Source organism: Cervus elaphus, chromosome 33 (genome assembly GCF_910594005.1).
Source record: "Cervus elaphus chromosome 33, mCerEla1.1, whole genome shotgun sequence".
NCBI classification, from domain to species: Eukaryota; Metazoa; Chordata; class Mammalia; order Artiodactyla; family Cervidae; genus Cervus; species Cervus elaphus.
Genome location: NC_057847.1, coordinates 26174589 through 26199922, shown reverse-complemented (window position 1 = coordinate 26199922; position 25334 = coordinate 26174589). Strand labels below are relative to the sequence as shown.

Genomic DNA, 25334 nt, shown 5'->3' with positions numbered 1-25334 from the left:
ATCTTTCAAAGAGAAAACAGTCACTTATAAAAAGGACATTAAAGTAGACTTGGATAACTGGAGATAAAGAATGTCCATGGATAGGAACAGTCAGAACAACTCTGAAGGACACATAAGGGGTGGGCAGAGACAAGCCCTCTAAGACATCAAGATGTGAAGGCCATGGTATCGATGGTATGGTCTCAGCACAGGACAGGCAGAAAGAAATCAAGGAATAGACCCATACACAAATGAAAACTTGATAAATGAGAGGTAACATTACAATTGTGCTGGGCAAAGCAAGCACAGCACAGCATTACGATTAGTGGGGAAATGCTGGGTCATTCAATAACCTGTGCTAAGACAACTGGTAATCCACATGGACAATATTAGGAATTGCATACCAGAAACAAAAACAATTTCAAAGTGGACTAACGAGCCAAACTGAAAGGCAAAATAATAAAATTTTTAGAGAGAAATATTTTTATGACACCAGACAGAGAATTTATTGGGAAAGACAGAAAAGCTACAACTAGAGATTCAATAAAACTTTGGTAGAACACTACCACACATAAAAGACACCATAAACAAAGTTAGAAGATGCAGACTGGGAAAAGATATTATTTTCCCATATGTATCTAAACTAATATGTATCTGGAATATTACTATCGTTAAGAACGCTTAAAAATCAATGTAAAATAAAAATCACCAAAAAAGCAAATTGGGAAAAATTCATATAAATAATTTTCTTCAGAGGAAACATGGGTTAGTAATAAAAATATGCTTGTTCAACCTCACCAGAATAGAGAGAAATCAGAATCAAAGTCATGATTTACTTGCCATTCATATAGGGATGGAGATATACATATGCATATATAATACATTTAAGTGGCAACACTAGGGTCTCTCCAAGAAAGGATTACCCCAGTTTGAAGCGGGCTTCTGTAGCTGGTAGGCTGATCTGACTACTTGAATTTGAACCGGAGTAGAAAAGGAGGAGAAAGAATGGGAGAAAACAGGGCAAAGAGGCCGCAGTGCAGCAGACTATATACTCCCAGCCTCCCTCTGGGTGAAGCAAACACCCAGCTGGGCCTGAGCCTTCTCTTCAATATTCAATCCAAGAGGGCTGTATACTGTGCGAAGAGACGCCTACAGTGAGAGGCCGTGGGGAGCGCCATACCAAGGCAGGGGTTGAATGAGAGCTAAAAGCTGGAACCAGTGAGGAAAACATGCATTATTTCTGCTATAGTTAACATTACATTTGGTGATGCCTATTAGTGCTCGTATCTTTATAAATACATGACTGTTTCTGATTCCCTTTTAACTTCTTACACCTGCTTGTTTTACCCCCAGATGGATTTTAAAGCACTCTGTCAGACTGCAAAATAAAATTGCATTGTTTTTTTTCAGTTGGAAAGAAATATCTGCTGAGGCCAAGGATTTGGGAAGAGTGTGGGGAAATGTGAACTCCTAACCACTGCTACGAGGAATGGACTTTGGCACGTACAGTGGAGATCAATTTGGCAGTATCTGGCAAATTTGAAGATAATATCTTACTGGCCAGTGACTGAACTTGTAGATACATATCTAAGAGAAACACTCACACACATGCACAAGGAAACATATCAAGTATTTCATTGCAGCATTGTTTATAATAGACAAATATTGTAAACAACTGAAATGTGCATCAACAAGAAAATGGATAAACTGTGATATACTCAATGAACTATACAGCATTTAAAATGAGTAATTTAGAGAAACATGTAACACAAGTACATCTCAAAAACATGAGTGGAAAAAAACAAGTCCCTGAAGATTACGTACAGTAAAATACCATTTCATATAAAGTTTCAAAAACATAAAAATCACCCTATATATGCACACATACAGTAAGCATTTAAAATCATTCATGGTATCATTCTGGCAAACATCAAATTCAGAACAGCAGTTATCCCTGGGGGTGAAGAGAGAGACAGAATGATATAGGACTATATAGATTTCAACTATAGCCATAATCGTTTCTCTTTAAAAGAAACAAGCAACTATGTGTAAAATGATTAAAACTGTGAAAGCTGGATACTGGATACACAGGTTATTTGTTATACGGTTTTCCATATTTTTTCTATATATTTGAAATGCTTCACCAAAAAGGCACAATATAAATACTAGCAATTTTGTTAATGTTTGCTGACAACTAAGTGGATCTAAGTGAATGAATAAATTAATATACAAGATGGGGATAATTATTTCCAAGTGTAGGAAGATTATTGATTTCTCTAAGGCTAACATTTACTAATACTTAACTATGTGCCAGGCACTGTGGGAAGTGGTTTTCATGCATTAACTTATTTAATGTCCTCCATTATCCTTATGAAGATGATACTACTATTACCCCCACTTTACATTCTAAAAAACTGAGGCCAAGGGTGGAAAGGTAGAGTCCCTGGTCACATAGCTAGTAAGCAGCAGAGCCAGGACATAAACCCACATGTGCCCCACTAAATGATTCAAGATGAAAAAGCTACACAAAGTTATCAACAGTAAAAATGGCAAAGATGCAAATAACTAAGAATTTTTAAAGGATCTGCATGTGAGGAAGCTGAGTAAACACAATTAAAAGCGAATCAAACTGCACCTGAGTCCAAAGACATAATGAAAATATAGACCATGTGGTGAGAGATGCTAAACAGAAAGTTAATGTTGGAAAAAGTCAGTGATTCTTAAGACCAAAAACAGACACAACAAAGATACAGCCCTTTGATAAGAGTCCTCAGATTGCAGATGGACTTCTAGGCCTTTTCATCCGTTGTCCTGGGCACATATTAGCTCTTCAAGACTCACCCTTTCTGACTCATTCAGGCTCTACACTGAGTTCTTCCTTGTCTAAATCTGACTGGTCTGGCACTAACCATGACTTTTTGTTGGTATTTTCTACAGCACCGAGTCATCAACTATTTCAAGCAGTGTATTTTATTTAAGTAGAAATTGTATCTCAATATGTTTTAGTTGGCACTATTTGGAAACCAGTAACAGCCTCTCAAGTTTAAGAAATACCTAAGGTAAAAGTGAGGTCTCTGGAAGGTTTTGAGATTATCTCATGAGAACCCAGGAGCAGGAAATGAACAGGCATAAAAAATTGGAATAAAAGCACAAAGTATCAGGAATCAAGGCAGCTGTTCTCTTCATCTTTTTCTTCTGGTATTGTACGGTCTCTCATCTTTTATTCCTTCTGCTTCACATGTAGGTTCCAAATTCAACTTCCCAAGACATTCGTTTTCCATTTCAAAACTCTTGGGAGAAAACATCTAGTTGGCTCAAATTTGACCAGATATCCACTCCTTGTCCAATCATCTAAACAGCTCGCCCCTGAAGGTGGCAAAAAGTAGTATTCAGAAAATGGGACCTAAGTTGGGCAGATATCCTAAGAGCTATACCCTATTTTTGGAGAAATAATTTGTGCTTCATTCTGACTCCTTTCTGATGACGCAGTCACTTCAGACACATTGTTCACTGTCAATTTAGATTCTATGGCTCTCTTCAGATCTTGGCACTGAAAACTCCCCCTCATTCTCGAGATGAGAATCAGTGCATGAGCCACGTTTAAACGATGGACACCCCTTCACTACTGAAAAGTGAAATCTTCAGAGTTAAAGAACAGATGTCTGGGGGATGCAGGGAGGAGACAACATTTATTCTCTGCTTACACTTTAACCCTCCCAACAATCCTACGGATACTATTGTTATCCCCTTTTTCTGGGTGATGAAAATTAGATGTTAAAGGCAAGAAACCTACCCAATATTACATCTAATATGCAGCTTAATATGGACTTAGGAGACGCAATGTTGTTAAACAGCTGGGGGGTGGGGAGAGGAAAGCCAAAAGAAATGGAGACTTTTCAGTTTATCATGTATCTTAAATTTATAATAAAATGGTATAAATGTTACATATCAGCAAATCATGCAGTTTTTTCTAAATTTCAACTCCAATTTTGATATGCATTTTTCAAGGCAAATAAGTTATCTCTGAGTAGCTGAGAGGCTAAATTCCTTTATACTCTTTATTTTCTTAGTATTTATCAGTGTCACTTTATATAATCGGAACTTTTTCAACTATTTTGTTAACCCTGACTGAGCTGTACATCTGCCCATCTTTCTTCTCTTCACCACTAAACTTATGAATAGCCTATACGTGTTGTCTCCATAGCCTCTTTTCCTGTGTCATCTTTGACCCAAATTACTCTCAACTACTAACCAAGATCAGTTGACAACTCATTGCCAGGCCAAAATCTTTTCTCTTTTCATCTGACTGAACCTCTCGACTGCCTTTGTTGTCACCATCTTGACACTCAGTTTCTATGTCGGCCTCCTTGACAACTCTTCCTCCACCAATTCCATAAGTGTGGCCATTTCCCAAGGTTCAGGGCCCAGTTCAAACAGATCACCAATGTAGAGTTTATATTGTTTAAACATTAGCCTACAATGAATTAAATGCAGATTTTCTAAGAAGGCCTGTGATCCCATAAACATTAGGAATCACCAGTAAAGATTAAACTCTGAACTCCTCAATGTGACAGCCCCTCCTCCAATATATATCCCCATGCTATCTCTCACAATTCCCCATCATCCAAAGCAAATCGAATTGAGCCATTTCCTCTGCCTGAATTTTTCAGACTTCTCCATGCAGAATTCTCCATCTAGTTTATAGAGCACTTTGTATCTGCCACTAGCACATATCCACAATATATATGATTATATACAAATCTGTCTGAACAAGACAAGGTGGCAAATCAGTATTATATGTCTCCCAACACAAAAAAGATGATTTTACTAAATATGTTCCCTGGTGGCTCAGACGGTAAAGCGTCTGTCTACAATGCGGGAGACCTGGGTTTGATCCCTGGGTCGGGAAGATTCCCTGGAGAAGGAAATGGCAACCCACTTCAGTACTCTTGCCTAGAAAATCCCATGGACGGAGAAGCCTGGTGTCCATGGGGTCGCAAAGAGTTGGACATGACTGAGCGAATTCACTAAGTATCAAATTTTGTTTCCAAGGTATCAACCAATTTTGTTTTGTACTGATTATCAGACTATAAAAGACTTACTTCTTACTCACTCATGGCAAAAAGTTTTAAAAATACTATGTAGTGAAACAAATTGTTCTTACATTGAAAACAATTATCTACTTAATTAAAACTGAAAACCAAACTGCCTACTAGTAGGGTAGCATGACCAACACATATATTTTAAAACCAAATGTTAGTAATAATCTCACATTTTAAACAATACTGAGTGAAATTTTTAATAAGACAAATTTTCAAGTAATAGGATCCTAACTACAATTAAGATACAAGAGGACACTTGTTCTACTTAAGATTCTAACTCAGGAGTGTTTATTAGAGCTACTTGATGAGTTGTTAAAAATATAGTTGACCCTTGAACATGGGGGTTAATCACATTACTTACAATTGGCCCTCTCTATGACTGATTTGTAACGTGTGGACTCGACCAACCAGACTGTACTGTAATATTTACAACTGAAAAATAGCCATGTATAAGCAGACCCTTGCAGTTCAAACCCACCGCCATTCAATGGTCATGTGTATGTACTCTCCATCTCCAGATATGTAGATTTAGGTCAGGGATGAAGTTAGGTCTGTGGATTGTTAAATACTCCCAGCATTTTCTGATGAATACTATTTTCTATGAAATATGTTTGACATGCCTTCACCTTAAATATATTTTTACTACTTAGAATGTGTTTTCACTATTCTGAAATAATTTAAGCATCTTCAATATTTTGCCTAAAGTTACTTACAGGGCACCTGACTTTTTGCAATTGAGGTACTTTTCTAAAGCTTTATGTTAAGTGAATTACTTCTCAAAGTCATTAAGTATCAATCTACAGAAAATAAAATTTTCTCAAGTGATATTTTCTTTAAATTGAGGTATAGTGTATAGACACCTAGTCCACTAAATGAGTATGTTCTGATAAATAGGGATTATTTGTATGTAAATATACTGAGTATGTACTAACTCTAGCCTTGACAAAAACAAAGCAATTGCTGAAAACAGCTATTGAAGAACAAACTTACACTAAAACATTACACCCATACATAATACGAATAGATTTAACTAGAAAAGAATTACCTTAGGGTAATTCTTCAAATATTAAGTTTCCAGAGTGTATTAAACATTTTTTCTATTAAAAAAACAAATATTTAAAGTCACCTTGGCTGAGGTTGAATACTAACTTTCATTCCTTTGTTAGGCAAACACCCAAAACTTACTGGTATATTCCAGGCAGGTTCTCAAAAAAAATCTAAAAATTTATTTAAATAATTTTTAAGACTACTTACATTGCATTCATGCTCTAAGAAGTGATCAATTTTGCTTGGAAACTCAGACTGAAAACTCTCTATAAACTTATTGTAAATTTTCAGTGTTAAAAACAGCCCCAGAAACTAACACAAGATTGTAAATTACCCTCCAATTAAAAAAAAAAAAACAAAAAACCAACAACAACAACAGCTTTACCATCACCCTAAAAGTTTTTTAATCTCCTGATTTAATGGGTGTTTTTCTCAAGTGAGCAACCTTCTCACATAATCCTCTTCATACACTCAACATAATTTTTTAAATTCTAAAAATTATTTAAAGGAGTTTAAAGATTCAAATTCTAACCATGTAATTCCAAAATAAATGTACATTCATTAATTACCACTATTCCAAGTAATACTTCTTATTCCGCATCACAAGCTTAAGTCTCACATTTAGAAAAATTTTTGTTTTTATGTGTCTCTAGTGTTGTCCTAAGCACTCAAAAATATTAGTATTACTGACAGTATCAGATTGGGCCTGGAAAACAGACAATGGAGATCTTTAACCCTACTCTATACATGTAGAAAGTAACTGGATATTTTAAAATATCTAAAATATTCACATTAATATCCTGTTTATTTTTCCTTCCCTCTTACCCTGCCTTTATGATTAAATATATATAAATTAAAAAACTTTTTCAAATAACTCTTGTCATGGTTACCAAAGCTGTTTTATGTTATCATTTTTAAGAATCAAGTAAACTCAAATTTTTGATAAATCAAAACATTCTGCATTGCTTTAACAGGGGAAACAAAAAACAAGGTTTGCAAAATGGATTGATAAAATTCCTATGAATCAATGTGGGCTAAGAGTTAAAAGATTTTTCTCAGAAGTTCTATCTAATAGACTTATTCTTAGATGAAAAAAAAAGTGATCTCCAGGAGCCTCTACTCTTCCCTTTTTAAGTAAATATATATGTCTACAATAATTTCAGTGTGTCTGAAATCAAGAATCTGCAAATAAAATGCTAAGAAAAATAAACCACACCAAGTTTCTCACCCCATACCACTGCAATTATTTTAAATGCACAGGAATACAACAAACTCAAAAGAAAAAAAATAGTGTTTTATTAACTACCACACTGTTATAATACACTTTAAACGTACAATAAGGTAGCCTTTAAATTTGAGGTGGTCTTAAGAATAACAAATGAACAGAATTCCAAATTTTTTGAAATAGGTGAACTGCTGCAGTTATAGGTATACATTTAAGAAAATTGTATAGCTCTTACAAGACCAGCAATGAAACTTTATTTTGTACATTTTTAATAATTGAAAATATAAACAATAATTAAAAAATAAAAAGAAAATACAGCATAATAAAAAACATACATTTCTCAATTAAATGTACTGGATACATATAAATTTTAAGGGAAAAAGCAAAAAAAGGAAAATGGTTTATATTTAAGTGCAGACTGACTACCTAGACCAAAAAAAAAAAAAAAGACTTAAAAAAATATCATAAAACCTCTAGTTCTCTATGACTAATATCCATATGGTTGGAGTATCGTCACTATGGAAGTGATTTTGTTATGTTTGCATATGTTATACTTTACTGGTAATTTACATGATGGCTTTTAAGGCCCTGGCAGACATGTGGTTTTGGGAAACAAGATTGGATTTTTTAAAAAAAAAAAAATCACTGCTAAGACGCAATAAACCTTATTTTTTTGGTCCTCCAATATTCAAGAAAAGGGATAATTCACTATAACATTTTCTTACCACCCAAATGCCTCAACCTATACATTTTAAACCTTTTTAAACATTGGTTATATTGCCCAACTTCGTTATTGAAAGGATATTAACAAGACATTATTTTGGCAAATTAAATCTTAAACATGGCTTTTCAACAGGATTTAAAAGGTGACTATCCCTAGAGTTCCATGTTAAAATGTATTTTTCAAAATCTTACAAGAGTAATGCTTAAAATATTGTACATAGTTAACCTAATTAAAATAATTAGCTTCAAAATGACAAATTGATAAGCTAAGTAAAGCCTACACTATGTAACATTTGCTTGGAAACTTGATTTGTCAGTTATGCATAATAAAAATTCCAGTCATCAAGAAAATTACAAAAATTTTTTTTATCATAACATGATTTCTTTCACCCACCAACTTTTTTATCTTACAATAGATAAATACCAACATGTTCTCATTTTTACACTAAACCACACAGGATTGGTGCATTTGGTTAGACTACCATTCGCATTGTTAAATTCAATTTTCTCTTTATATAACTTGGTAAAATTTCATTTCTTCTAGATTCCAAAAGTACCTACAAAACCCATGCAATTTTACCATTTTTAATATACTATGGAATATCATACAAAGTAAGGCATTTCAGTGTCATGTATAACCAAGTTACTGTCAATCCAAAAATTTTTGCACATCAATAAAAAGATATCTAAGAACTTAGGAACAATATTCTTCTCACTACTGTATAAAAATAACCACAATGAATAAGTATTTGTGTAATATTTACTCCATTGTCTCATTTCCAGAAACTGTGACAAGCTGTAAAGGTATTTCAGTGTTGGTAAGGATATCTTGATTGCTGGTGGTGGAAGTATTAACAGTTCCTATCCCTGAAACAGAACCTTGTTGAATATTTGCAAGGATAAGTGTTGTTCCTCCTGCAGTGATCAAAGTATCATCTCGTGCAGCTTCCACAGATGCCAGCACTGTACTGCTAGAGTGGATACCTTTTTTATTCTGATGTGTTTTAATATGTTTGGCAAGGTGATCACTTCTCATAAAGCGTTTTGAACATTCTGGACAAACAAACTTCTTCTCACCTGTTAAAGAAATTGAGTTACTTAGTTTTTTAAATTCAACATTAATAGACTCATTCTCTGAGAAAGAAAATAAGTCAAGACTGACAGTTTTAGGGACAGGGAGCAGAATTCAATTAGAATTGTATTCGATTTATGAGCTGTCCCTGCAATATTTTCTCTTCAAAATAAATTTATCATCTTTATTTTTGGATGAAAAGCAATCTTCAAACTTATTAAACTATACACTGATATCAAATAAGAATCTAATACCTCAACTATGCCAACAGTTTGTTTTGAAACATCTGTTACAAGATACCAGCTTAAAAATGATGACCTGTAACATATATATTCTTTAAAGAAAACTACAGTTTTAAGCTATACTTCAGGTATTATTAACATGTCAGATCCTGATATTTAACCTTCCAACTCATAAATGAAAATTCAAGTAAACACACAAAGTACTTCAAGATTAAAGCCAAGACACAAGCTTGAAGTCTAATAAAGACTGGGTAGTCCCAAGAACTGGAGATGGTTACCTGATCTGATTTCACTTGGAATAATCAAAAGCAAGCTTAATACATCATGACGTTAAAGTTAATAAGACTCTGATGCATAAATTTATTTTTCAGCATGAATAAAAAATACTTTTTAAAGTATTTTAAAACTACATTTTTAAAACACAAAAGACAGACAAAACTTCTATTATGCTGAAGACCCACTATGTGGGAGGATTACTAGAAGGGAAGGCAAAAGGCCAAACTAAAAGGAACACACAGAGAACTCACACAATAAACAAATCCAATACTTTCTTATTTTCTTCAAAATGTCTTACCTATCTCATTTCAGCAACTTTCCTCTCAGCAGGTCCTCATCAGACCTCATGCCTGAACTATTACAGTGACATGCTAGGCTTTCCCTCTCTAATCCAACAAATCAATGCCAGAAAAATCTTCCTTAAATACCAAATTTTGTTAGAGTTACAAAAATTTACCATTGTACTAAGTGGTATAGGGATGTAAGAGTAATTTGTAGATAACTAAATACTTCAAGGTCTCCACTACTTAACTTCCAAGGACTCTCTAACGTGGCTCAATCCTACATAAAAGAAATGTATTAACAGAATCTCATCTTCACTCATGACAAATGGAGCTCTCACTTCTTCTATTTGCATACTATTCTATTCTTCCGGGAAGGTTATTTCCCAAAGTTTCCCTTGAAACATTAGTTCTGGGAGATGCTCAATGACAAAATGGCACAATGAGAGGCTGCCACTACCTCCCCTACCTGAAGATGTATAGTGCTCATTAACATATTACTAAAGGTGCTCCTTGAAGGTACTTGTATAGTAAACCTCTTTAACACAGTGTTTCCTACACTTTGATCATAGACCTTTCTTCCCTTCTACACTGTATCTTTTCATATCCTGCTGATCAAATTCCACTGAGGAAAATTCTAGTATAGGCCCATCTTAAGGTCTTAATGCCCAAAAATGCCTTACTAGCCCAGTGATAATGATCTCTGCCTCTGGGCATACTTTATCTACTTTTTTATATTGTCAGTTGCAGTTTCAAACAGGTTAAGTTCACCTGTCTAACTACCTGATGAGACAGAAATTAAAACAAGTAGAGCATAAAATACACTGCTACATATTTCATGGGTTACTTTATATATTTAGATCTAAGAGATTTCAAAGTTTCATCATAATTCTTCCTTCTAAGCTCTCTAGGCTTTGTAAATACATTATATATTTATCAATTCTTCAAATGTTGAGCACAGACTGGTGATCATCTTGATCATTATATAGTAGTAAGAGAAAACTATCTGTGTATGTTACATTAAGTTAGAATTCAACTTGGGTCATTCCTAGGTCCATTTCATAAATGACCATACAAACACTATGTAAACACAATTAAATGAAAATCCTGACATCAAAGATGCCATGGTTATTACCCCTCAAAGAAAATAGTTTTCTACTTATTTCACATATATTAAAACATGACATCATCAGAGGAAAAGGAATTATTATTACAGTGTTAAGGAGGAAGAAAATAATGATCAAGAGTAAAGGCATACAACTAATTTAGAACATTGACATAATTAACAATGATAAGATAAACGTGACTTAAGACACTGAATAAAATGAAAACAAAACAAAAAACTGACTGAAAAAGAGAATAACACTAACCAAAGTCTGCATAAGATAAAACATTATTTTATAAGGTAAGCCATATGGCTTGTTTAGAATTAAGTGTTTTTAAATTGATGTTGAAGATAGAAATGTGATGTAAACAAATATTTTAAAAGATTCAGTTCAGTAAGCTATACTTAAAAAAAATTCAAGGTAGTATGCAGCCCTATAATTAATTTTTGTCTGTTAAAAGTAAAGATTAGTAACCTGTATGTGTTCTTCTGTGCCTCTGTAATTCATCACTTCGAGTAAATCTTTTACCACAGAACATCCAGTTACAAATAAATGGGCGCTCCCCAGAATGCCAACGAAGATGAGCTCTCAGATGTGAGGTCTTCCCATAGACTTTACCACATCCTGGTATATGACAAATGTGTTGCTTCTTTTTCCCAAGATTGGTACCTCTAAAAAACACACACAGAATAATATATACTTAAATGAAAATATTCAAACAGGCAATACCACTCATCATATTCAACATGTTGAATTTCAAATAGAAGACATTATCACCATGCGGTCAATCAGAAACCATTTAAAGTCAATTTAAATAAGAATTTGGAAGTTTTACATGTTCTTTTACTCCACAACTAATGTGAATGCTGTCCAAACGTAAATATGTTCAAGAAATACATAATTTAAAAGGACATTTCATACATAGAGTGTATAATAAAGCTATTTATTATCTTGTCAGAACCAGTCACAAATTCTATGCATAGACCCAATTCAATTAAATTAGCTGAACAGGAAAACTAAATGGTCTATTCAAAGGCACGATGTCAGCTAATTTAAAAAGTAAATAAATCAACAACAGATGCATTAACTCATCACAGGCACAATTAATTAGGTGCCTTAATCAGGCTTTAAATTAATATGATATATGCATTATTTATTCACATATTTGTATGGCCACACCCTGAATATACACTGACTTACAGAAAACCAGAGGAAAAAAATCTAGACAAAGCTATCATCTTAGATCCCTAGAATTGTATGAAATTAACTTACAGTTAAAATTCCCTTACTAATAACCATGCAGATACCCCAAATTATAAATCAGAGACATAAATAAAATGCAGTTTCTCCACACTGCAAAGTTTTATATCTGTTACATTTCAGTACTTGATACCAAGAACAAGGCTTAGGAGATATGTGCTTAGATGGGTGAACACAGGTATCTTAGCCTAAGCAAGAAGGAAACTTTTTTGATTCCAGAAATGCTATTCAAATTGTATTAAACACTACAGAAAATGTTATTACTCAACCTCGACAACAACAAAAAAGGCTCGTTACTGAATAAAGACAAATAAATGAGTTTATATTTTTAAAAAATGACATTTTAGACTCATCAATTGTCGAAATTTTATTATACAAACTTCGCAGTTTCTCCGAGATTAAAAAAGATACATTTAAGACCCCCACCCCTCCTCCCACAATCTCAGTCTAGGTATACAGCCTGTAAACTGTCCATAAGCCTGCAAATCCTCCTGTATATAATATACCTATTGTTTCTCAAATTTTACTGGAAAAATGCATATTTCCCCACATTTATATTTAATGTACTCACACTCAGTAGCATGTGAAATTGCCATAGGACAAACAGTGCTAAACGGTGCAGTGCTGGCTGTTAGGTGCCATAGGTGTTCTGAACAGGGAGACATCAATGTGGGCTCCAGTAGTTAGAGAAGGCTTCGTGGAGAAGGTGGGTAGGATTTAGATAGAAAGGAGGGAAGGCATTCCAGGCAGAGGAATAGCATAAGTAAAGACAAGGAGGAGTCATGCTGTTGTCTCAAGGGCAAGGATGTCATAATCTAACACAATTCTAGCTTCAGCTCCAGTCCACCCCCAATTTCTACAACTCTCTTCGAAGAGCTGAGTTGAGTGAAATAGGTTTTGCTGGCTCAGCTGCAATGCCAAAGTCTTAACCAAAGCCAACAGTATTTCCATTTAGTTTAGCTCTTTTAAATTTATTTTTGAATGACCCTAAGAAAAAGAGCAATGTCTGTGGCTATTGGTGTATAAGCCGATTTTACATATTGTGTTCACCATAGCAATTTCACAGAGAACCCAATTCAGCTGATTCTATACTCGTAACTTCCTGCCTCTTCTAAGCCTACCACTCAGGTGAATCAGTGTCTTTTATAAATTCTAAAGTGCTACTGCACTAACTCTGCAAAATTCAGCCTGAGAGCAGGAACAACGCACAAGACTAAAATAAACTACTGCAACAAGTGAGTTTTCAAAGAACCAAAATGCCAGGAAAGATATTTTTTCATCAATTGAATTATAAGGAAACAAGACATATTTATTGTCTGAAAATGAGACAGGCATATAAGAAAGAAAAAAAATGAAGACAAGGCACACAAAAATATACAATATAAGGGAAAAGCCCAATACCCACGTTCAAGTTTCTATTTAAAGAAAAATTTCACTCAGGATATAGACATGCTAGATATGGACTTATGGCATGTGATACGAAGAAAAAGAACTTAAGTAAATTTCTTAACAACCTTTAAGTAATAAAAGATTACCATTAAGTTTTCTTCTTGATTTATATATTTACACCACTATACCTATTACATGACCTAAAAAAAATCTAACAATTTTAAGTTCATGTTCTTGACTTCTTAAACTCACTCCCAAAACTTTAATAATGCAAAGACAGACCAATACAATGAAGCAAGCTAAACTCTGAGTGGAAGGATTAAGAAAAGTAAACTGAGGCTTTTGCGTGGGACAGGAGAAACAAAACACAAACTGAAATGCTGACAGGAAAAATAACAGATTTTACAAAATAACTTATTTTTCAAAAAATGGGTTGAGGTCTAATTCACACAAAACCTATATAACAATAATGTCCTTAGAATTTATTTTACTATCGTCTCTTCTACCAGAGTATAGTTTCTGAAGGCTGGTTCTGCTTAATAAATATTAGCTAAATGCCCAAATGAATATAATTTTTAAATATTTAATTATATTTTACACCTTGGTCAAAAAGATAAAACAAAATTTAGGTCTTTAAAGATGCCACTTTACACACACTATTATATTCTTTTAAAGAATATTGCTGAAAGAAAAAGGCCAATATTCTAAAATGCTTAAAATGCCAACTATCTCACCTTTGCAGAGTGGGATTTACTATATGTTATGCTTCTATTAACTGGATGTAGCAACTGCCAATGATATGACTGTGCCTCTCATGAATCTATTAGCTGAATTTTGTGCAAATGAGCTCTAAGAAACAATATAGTTTCTTTCTTAAGAACTTCAATTTTAATTGCTCAGAATAAATTATTTTAAAATGAACTCACAGAAGTTCTAGAAAAATGAGTATTTTTAAAATCCTCAGTTTGAGGAAGACTTAACAGCATGCTAACAATGCATCTCAAGTAAAAATTTTGTGCTTAAAAGAAGTGTGCAAACTTTAAGTGAGAATTCTCCTTACTTGTATAAACTGTATAAACAATCACATTTTGCAAACCACTGAAAAAATTGAAAGGCAACGTAAAACTGGAAAAAAATATCTGCACATATGACACAGACAAATTAATAGATTCACAGAAGACAAAAATAATTTACAAAATTTTTAAATGGTAAAATAACAACAAAAAATGTTCAATCTCACAAAGGAACAAAAATATACTACTAAGTAAAACAATAGTGAGGCATTACTTTTCATCTCTCAGACTTTAAAGGTCTTAAAAAATGGTAAAATTCATTGTTGGCAAGGGTGTGGGCAAACAGACACTCTCATACATCACCGATGGAATACAAATTGATGCAACTTTCTAGTAGACATTTCCCTTTGATCCAACAATTCCACCACTGCCAACTTATACTGATGAAATAATCAGACAAATGTGCAAAGACATATGTGTAAGAATTAATTGACAATAAACTCTCAAAAAGTTTTTAAATTCTTATACACCCACACACTAGAATACTATAGTCATAAAAAACTGATTGAAGATTTTTGTAGATGTGAAGTATGATCACAAAAATTTTCAAAATAAGAAGAACAGACATGTAAAGCAGAGAAGGAGACTCTACTTTAAAATATATTTAAAGTCTGGAAAGATAAATAGAAAAATGTTACAATAGTCATCCTGAAGTAGGGTAGAAATCTGGTATTATTTTAATATTCTTCTATAAATTTCTGAATTTTTTGAGCATGTTTTAGTTCAATAAATGTAAATTTGAAACTTTAAATTTAAAGAAAAAAAAATAAGCAAAACACAGGCAAAGCCACGGCCCTCAGATTTGACTTTCATGAACAATTTATCTTGAAAGTTCCTCTAAAAATGAGATAAACTTCAGAAATGTTGTTGTCTAACCAAATTCCACACTAATTTATTTAAATTGGCCAAAACACTTCAAAGAACAAATAAAACAAGTGAATAATTACTATTAGTAAATACAAATGCCTAAGGATCAGATGCAGAAGCAAATTTACTCAGGAGGCAGTATAGTGGTTAAGATAGGTCCTAGAGTAAGAAACTGGGTCCAAATCCCAGTTGTACATGCTCTTAAAAGCCATTCATCCTCTCCATGCCTCACATATATAAGACTATCTAGAACATAGTAAGCTCTCAGTATTAACAATTAGTCATTATTATTAATGTGAATGGGCTGCCCAGTGTACAAATCAACTTTTCAAAGGCAGGTAGGCTCTATTAGATCAAGTTCATTAACTCTATTAGTAGATTCCACCCCCACCCCACCCTGGTCTATTTAAATAGCTCATTTCTGAGAGAGGTATATTAAGATATTTCACTATGACTGGAGGATTTGGTTAGTATGTTTTTAAGAGTGCTATCAGTCTTTTCTCTATATACTTCAAAGTTATGGGGAAAAGGTACCATGGCTAGTAAATCTTATTGATGAAAACTTCATGTTATTAAGAAATATATCCCTATCTATCCATTTGATTAGGTGAAAATATCAAATAGATATCAAATGATACCATGTCTGCTATGCATATTTCCTTTTTGTTAACATTTGCCCAATAAATCTCTTTCATTCCTTTATTTTCAATATTTCTGTGCCAATTTAAGACGTTCTTTATTATCAATATAAGGCTGGAGTTTGTTTTTTAAGGATGATCGGAAATTCTATTTCTTAATTATTAAGCTTAATCCATCCACATTTAATTCAATTACTGATGTTTTGAGTTTGTCATTTTTTTCTTAATGTTTATTTTTAAAAACACTGAACAGAAATATTACAGTTTCACTTTTTAAAAAATTCCACCATTAATGCTTACTATTCATTTCTGTTGAAAATGGAAAATACACTGTATCACCAATTTCTAAACTTATTTTCATATAACAGTTAATCCAACTTTTTAATCAGTATTTAGGCAAATCTCATTGCTGGTTTGCAAATTATCTGATATGGGCCTGTTAAATGGCATCTTATTATACTTCTTTTTAAAGTAAACTAATTTTAGTTTTTTAAAAAAGGCATTCAGAACTAAAAATGTGATTTCACATATTTTGTTCACTAACTTTTTCTGCCACACTCATACAAACAAACACACAAGATGATCATGTAGTGAATAATTTCCCTTAATTAGGTGACAGGGCATGCAGCATTTCAAAAATTAGGATGATGATATCAGCAGCCTAAAAAAAAAGTATGTTGCATGTGTGCATACCTCCCACCACCTTCTTTACAGTTGGGACAGGTGCAAGCTACCCTTCGAAGTCTTTTTCCTTCTTGATGTTGTTGGTCCCCTTCTTCATCTACCACCTGTACTCTTAAGTGTGTTAGATCATTGGTATTCAATGTAGAATCACCACTGAGCTGCCACTCTTCAGGATCAGGTTCTTCTTCCTTGATCCTAATATCTAAAGAAAAAAACAAATACAGATGAGAAGCAGCCCACTGGCCCAAAAAGATAGCAAGAGATCTGAGCTTCTCTAAAATAAAATGAGTAAATACTATGTATACGTAAAAAAAATCATCTGTTGGTGGAGCATAATCATTGCTCCCTGTTGTGGATTATTCTTTTAAAACAATTTGTTTTATTCTAAATATCAGAGATTAAGCCAAAAAGCATGAGAGCTTGTTTTTTAAAATTCAGTAAGAAAGCCAATTTTTTTTTTTTTTGAGCAAGCTAAGTCATAGAACAACCTGAAACTTAATTATAACTGTTCAAAAAGTCAATATATCTAACGGTCAACTCAGATTGGAACAAATTCTAATGCCTTAAACCTCTCTTGTACAGTATGTATCCATTATACCCATTTGTAGAAACTATGGGAATGGAAAATGTACGCATTATGGGAATGCAATTATGCCTATCTGTACATACTATGAAATTATTACTCATTAACCTAACCTTTAAAGTCAATCCTTGCTAAAATATCCATAATGGTCGCAACCACAGTATCACTGTGGAAGGAGGTACCTATGTATGAGAGAGTTTTTATTTTCAAGGAATTTTATTATGAACCAGACTGAGAAACAAAATGAGCATGCAATGGTGAAGAAGAGTGGATATGGCAGGAAGCTACATCATTTTCTCAGCATAGCCAAACGTCTTTCTTTATATCAATAATGATATGATATCATTTTCTAAGTGAGCTAAGAGATTTTTTCAATTCAGAAAAAACAAATTCTTTTAAAAAACGATACATGGTTTAGAATACTGAATAGAATCATCTTTGGTAAAACACAAATTTCTGCCCATTTTTATTTTGATTTATGTAAACTAAAAATCTTAATAGAAAATTATTTTAGATCTATATTAGTCATTAATAATTGGAGCCAAAAGTAGCATGAAGAAAAAAATATGCTTTATCTAGTATCTCCTGAATTTATACTACTGAAAACTAGAATGTACAACCAAGAAAAATGCCTCAAATAGTTTAAATTTATCAGAATAACTACAACTAAAAATCAAGGAGGGAAATGGGAAGAGAGAGCACTCTGACCTGGGCAACAGGCTATATTGTGGTGCTGCTCACTGCAACAGTAAACACTAGAAAAGGTTCAGGTGGGGGTAAAGGACAGCTAATGAGTTCAGTGTTGCTGGTCATGGAGTCTGAACTGGTGTCAGGCAACCAGTAGAAAAGAAAAGGTGGACCTGCACAGATGGGAGTCCATCCAAAGAAGTAGGTTAGAAAATTCAAAGGCTATGAGTAGAATGAGAACAGAATTAGCCTGTGAAGAACGCAGTTATTTAAAGAACAGAGAAGAGGAGGAACCTGTGAAAGAAGGAAGTACCCAGGAAAATGTGCTATAACAAAAGAAAGGAAAGACAGGAAGTGGTCAACATCAGATACTGTAGAAAAATAAAGACATCAAGACAGAAACTAAGAACATGGGCAATAAGCAAAAGAGTGTTTCATAACAAGTACAGGGAAGTTTTCCAAAACATCTGGCTTGAGAGGAAGACAGAAGCATGGCAGTACAGGCTGCAGGGGACCAAAGAAGAGAGTCTGGGGAGGGAGTGTTTTGTTCAGTTTGTGAAGGCAGGAAAGACTTGAACATGTGTACATGTTTATGAGAACGATCCATTACAGAGGGAGAGACTGAAAACACAAAAATGAAGTCTCTAAGTAAAGTCAGGAGGGGATGATGATCCATAGCACTTACAGGTTAACTGAGGGAGCACAGCCACCTCTTTTTCTATTACATGAGAGAAGAAAAGATATAAGCACATTCTTTCATTCATTCAATAAATAATCAGCTACTATGTGCCATGAACTGTGTTAGACCTCAGAGGCAGAGAGAATTTGATGGCTGGAAGTTAAGGGGAAACTGCTTTCTATTTCCCCAGTGAAAAGATGAAGAATTACGTATAAAATTCACCCAAACACACAACATAAATGAGCACTGATCACTCTATAATCAGGTGTCCACCTGCATCATTATGACAAACATTTAAATACTTGCACAAACACTTCAGAGTATTAGCTTTTTTACAAGTTAATTAAAAGTCTCAGCATACAAATAGCATGTATCCCACGTTGGATAAATTTTAAGTCCATAAAATGAGGAATTTTTAATATTTTTAATTGGATTATAATTGCTGTAAATATTGTGTGGGTTTCTGCCATACATCAACATGAATCAGCTAAAGGTATAAATATGTTCCCTCCATCCCACCCATATGGTAGTGTGTATGTTTCCATGCTTCTCTCTCAATTCGTCCCACCCTCTCCTGCCCCCACTGTGTCCACAAGTCTCTTCTCTATGTCTGTGCCTCCACTGCTGCCCTGCAAACAGGTTGATCAGTACCATCTTTCTAGATTTCATATATATGTGTTAATATATAGGATTTGCTTTTCTCTCTCAGATGGTTTTAAAGCTACTCATTTTACAGTATTTGTGACAAGATAGCAAGGAAAAAGGAGGACAGAATGCTAAATATAGATAAAGGAGTCTAGAGAGACAGAAGAAAGATTTAAAGAAAACACACAGAACAAATAAAGCAACTGATGAGATCGGGCAAGAATGAAATACAACCTGACTGAGGGGATAACGATATTAAAAGGGCATTCCTACTCCAATTGCTAATTCTCTTAATGGAACCTATAAAATAATTTTAACATGACCGAGCAACTAACACTAACCTTTACTTATCCTTCAAGATTAGTTCAAATGCCACCTCCTTTATACATGCTTATGTTAGAATTAATTCTATTTCACACATCCCTTTAGATAATGCTTCACTCAAAAGTGCTCAGAAAATACAATCTGACTAAATAAACAAAACCTTCCTTAAGGAGGATTTCCAGTATAGCTAATAATCTACCTGGAAAGACTGTCCCCCTGGCTTCACTATGCTCCTTCTATCTATAATTAACACATATAGATAAGATTTTAAAATTTTCATTTTATCCCAAATGGATACTTCATTTTCTAGCATCACTTAGTGAAAAAAAGAAAAGTCAGTCCATATGAACAGGACCACTTAGTGCTCACTAAAGACAATAAATTAAACTGCCCAACAGGTGTTATATCCGATTTTTTCATTTTACTTGATTGATCATACACACACTGGGATATTCTAGAATACTAATCATAAATTTACCTAATTCTAAATAACCCCTTTGCCAACCTGCATTATCAATTTAAGACAGACAAACCTTCAAACTATATCTTTAGTACCAGGCAGTCAAGTTTGTATCTTCCTCAGTATCTTAGTATAGATAATAGAAAAATATTTTTTACCAAGCTTTTATTAGAGCCCCACATAGATCCAGTTACTCTTAGAAATCTGTTTATAAAGCTCAGGAGAAGGGCAAGTAATAACCATTAAAATGGGCCACAGAAGTATAAAAAGGTATTCAATATTATTAGACACCAGAAAAATTTAAATCACAGTAAAACACCCTACACATCCAAGATGGCTAAAACTTTTAAAAACAGACCAGGCCAACTGTTAGCAAAGTAGTACAGCAACTGAAACTCCCACACTGCAGGTGGGTATGTAAATCCATAAGACGACTTTGGAAATCTTTATCTCTTAAAGCCGAACCTACGTATACCCTATAACCCACATAATTTCACTCCAACAGATATGCATATACACGACACTAAAAGGACAGAAATTCACCCTAAACTGGAAGTAACTCATACATGTTAGTGTTGGAATGGGGGGGGGGGGGGGGGGAATCATGATATATTCATTCATACAGTGAATATGTTAACACAATGAAAATGAACTTACATGCAACAGGAACATCACCAACGCCTAATTTTAAATAGAAGCAGACAAACACACAGACCCTCACATATAATGCCTATATCTATAGACAGATATGCCATTTAAATAAAGCTCACAAAGCTCAAAGCAACAGGAAATACTACTACACAGTGACTGCCTACCTTTAAGATGAATAATGACTGGGTACAGGGAGATTGCTGAATTGCTGGCAATATCTTATTTCTTGATCCAGGTGGTAATTTCTCCTATGTATTCGTTTTATAAAAATTCATCAAGTTATACACATATGATTTGTACATTTTTCTGAATGTATACTATACTTTGAATGATTCTAAATACAAAAATTTAAAGTAACCTACAGATTACTTAGGGAGTCTTAAAGACAGTCAATGTTGTGGTTATGTCTAGTTCCTATATAACCAATGACCCTCTTCTCCCACCATTGGAATTTATAAACAAAAAAACCTTAAGATGACTGTGCTCCAAAAATTAAGTCCTTAATTTGAAGTTTATAATATAATGTTATTCACTCTACAAATATGTGAGTGATTACAATATGCCGGTCACTGTTCTAGGTTTCAAGGATAAAAGTTAACAGGAGTTAAGCTCATACCTCTATCCAGTTTACTTTTTAGTGAGGGACAACAGGACAAATAGACGAGTTAATGTGGCTGACTCTTGAACAACGCAGAGGTGTAACTTACAGCCCCTCTATACACATCTGAGGGCGCAACGAACTGCAGATCGTGCAGTACTGTTGTATTTACTGCTGAAAAAAACTGGGTGTTAATGGATTTGAGCAGTTCAAACCCAGGTTCAAGGATCAAATATACAGTTTTGTTGATTGGGTTAAAAAGTACTTGGTTGATGTGTCTGTGGCTCGTGGGTTGTACTTTTTTATTATTACACTTTGTGTGGTGGTGAATTGTTATGGTAAAAAAGTAGAGTAGGGACAGACCAAAAGTAAAAGGAGTGAAGTACTTGTTTTAACTAGAGTGGCCAGAAAAGGTTTTGCTAATACAATAACATCTGACCCTGAAGGAGGACAAAGAGCAAGAAGGTGGGGGGCAAGTATTCCATGTAAAAGGAAGGGCAAGGTGGATGTATGCTTATTGTGTTCAGAGAAATACAAGGAGGCCTATGTGGCCAGAATGAAATGAATATGAAGAAGAGTAGTAAATGATAAGACACCTGAGATAAATGTGAGATATGATATATATGATGTTATACATTGTGTATTACCTCGTAGGTCACTAAAAGCTTACATTTTATTCAGTGAGTAAAGCCAGCGAGAGTAGAGGGGTGATACAGTGGCCTAAAATTAGTTAATGAGGAAGTAGTAAGGAATGCTCAGTCAGGAAACAGTTTGTAGGTAGAGTCAAAGGTATTTGTGAACAGATTTGATAATTTTATGTGAGGTGTGAGAACAAGGAGTTAAATACAACTCCAAGGTTTTAGCCCTGTGCGACTAGAAAGATGGAGCTGCCATTAGCGGAAATAGAACAGAGCAGAGGTGGAGAAAGGGCTTCCCAGGTGGCACCAGTGGTAAAGAACCTGCCTGCCAATGCAGGAGACATACAAGATGCGGGCTCAATCCCCGGGCTGGGGAGATCCCCCGGAGGAGGGCATGGAAACCCACTCACGCCAGTATTCTTGTCTAAAGAATCCCCATGAACAGAGCAGTCCGGCGGGCTACAGTCCATAGGGTCCCAGAGAGTCAGACATGACTGAAAAAACTAAACGGCAGCAGCAGAGGTAGAAAACCGTGGGAAAGAGGGACCACTCAGGAGCCCATTTTTGGACATCAAAGTTTTGAGGTCCCTATAGAATATTCAAATGATCGTGTTGATTAGGCAGCTAACAGATCTGGAGTTCAAACAGAACTATGGTCCACAGATAAAACTTTGGGCATCATCAACATAAAAAGCTGGTTACTTAGAGGCACCTGGAATGGAGTATATACAGGTAAGAAGCCCTGGAGCACTAAGTGAACAGAGGAGGTTAAAAAAAAGAACAGTGAGACAGGAGGAAACTGGTGTCCAAAAGCCATGAGAAGAAATCTTTTCAAGAACAACATAATCCTAAGTTCTCTAGGACATTTGTGTATACATTTAAGAATTTTATAAACTTAACAGCATTGGTTTTATCATGCCTATTAATATTTTCTACCTCAAAATGCTTAAATTTCCTCTTCATCTGGCCTGATATATGACAGACTACTGTCAGTTTATAGTTTCAACTATAGCTCTGTCCCATAGATATAGCTGTTTTCAAAGTCTACCCAAGTAAAACAAGTTTGTACAAGAAATATATAAATGGGGAAAAAAAAATGTCCAGGGTGTCCCCAGTGGTCCAGTGGTTAAGAATCCATCTTGCAATGCAAGGGACACTGATTCGATCTCTATAGTCTGGGAAGATCCCACACAAGGGACAAGTAACCCCATGTGCCACCAACTACTGAGCCTGCACTCTGGAGCCCACAAGCCGCAACTGCTGAAGCCCATACATTCTAGGGCCCACGCTCTGCAAGAAAAGCTACTGTGAAGAACAACACTGAAAACAGAGTAGCCCCCACTCTCTACACAGAACTAGAGAAAGCCCACAAGCAGCAATGAAGACCAACTGCAGCCAGAAATAAAAAAAAATTGAAAAAAACTTTTTTTTTCCAATTTCCTGCACACCTCAGTAAAAGCTGAAGGAAAAGAAAAAGAAACAGGGACATCAAATCATGAAAACCATATATGTACACACACACACACACACATACACACACAGAGCATGGTTACAAAGATAGGACCAATTTTCTTGTATAGTAAATGGACAAACACAAAATTATAGAAAGATATATTTTAACATGTCATCAGTATACTTTTAAATAAAGAAAAAATAGAGGCTGTATAATCAATATTAGTTAAGCATTAATAACTCAGGGAATGTCTAGATTTCTATTAAAAATATTACCAGAAGAAATACTAAACGCTTCTTCTGAAGACTATTTGCTAATTATTTGTCAATAGAGCTAACAGAATATTTATAAGTTCTTTGCTGGTTTATTAAGCCTGAAACATGCATATTTAATTTAAATAACACTAGATAAATATGAATTACAGTACTGTTGATAAAATGAGACATTTTCCTTTATCAATAGGATATCATTAGGACTTTGTTGTTCTTATCAAAGGCTTTCATGTTCTCTGCCTTCAATTTTTAAAGTACTGATGAAATTAACTTCATTTGATTCTAAAAATTTATTTATGTTTTCTCTTTAATCAGTTTCACCTGCTATAAAAATCACCTAAACAGAATTACAGGATAATCCTATAAGATCTCATATATTATTTAATTAGACTTTCACATTCATAATTATTTAAATTCCTATGAACATTTCAGGGCTACCATGTGTTTTTCTAGTTTTTCTTTCAAGGGGATAGTTCTAAACTATAGACATGGATTCCTGAAAATATAACTTCTCTAATCTGATCAAAAGAATTAACACTTTAGTGGAAAGTTTTAAAGCCAAATTTTATTTCTTTACCAAATATAAACTATATATATATATATACATATACATATATATATATATATATATATATATATATATATATGTATGAAATCTCTACTTTAACACGAAGCAATCTCTTTCCCATAAACCCTATATTCTTAGCTTTGGATCATTACTCTTCTATGACTGCTCCCTTGCCCTCAAATTTAATCTTTAATTCATCTCTATTTATCTTTTTCAAATCCAACCCTCTTCTATTTTTTATAGTCTTTCCCCAAATTATTTTCAAAGCTTTTCTACCCAACTAAAGATTATACATTAATAAAATTATTCTTCTTAGTAAATCTAAACAAAAGCTTTTATAAGATACACACACATAGATGTAACTGGAAATGACTGATTTTCTAATATGCCTTATAGAAGACCTCATGTTATAGACATACCACAAATATATGAGAAGAAAAACTATGACCTGCAATTAATACACTGTAAACAGTGAAATATTTATTTAATCTGCAGTACTAAGTATATGTTACTGTTAAAGAAACAGTGTTCTACTCTACCAGATGATAAAATGTAAGGGTTACTGTTTGTTGAACACTATCACAAGTACTTAATATACATTAATTTACTTCATACTCCCAACTACCCTAAGGTTTTAGCAGTACTTTTTCCGTCCTATCTATGAGAAACCAAAGAGGTTAACTAGTTTGCCTTAAGTCACACAGCTGAAAATTGGTGAAGCAGGGACAAAAGACAAAGAATTATGCAAAACCACATTGCAGGGATTTCCCTAGTGGTCGTGTTTAAGAATCCACCCGCCAATGCAGGGGACA

General features: G+C 34.1%; 1 protein-coding gene across 1 annotated transcript in view; it reads right to left on the bottom strand.

Annotated features, from left to right (window-relative positions):
• Positions 1-7401: 7401 nt before the first annotated feature.
• The window catches only part of SP3 (Sp3 transcription factor), a 55386-nt gene continuing 37453 nt past the window's right edge, over positions 7402-25334 (bottom strand). The window contains exons 5-7 of the mRNA XM_043894151.1: positions 16974-17166; positions 11528-11724; positions 7402-9153 (exon numbers count right to left, since the gene is read on the bottom strand). Coding sequence (XP_043750086.1) covers positions 8837-9153; positions 11528-11724; positions 16974-17166 — 707 coding nt within the window. The 3' untranslated portion in view covers positions 7402-8836. The remainder of the gene's footprint in view (positions 9154-11527; positions 11725-16973; positions 17167-25334) is intronic.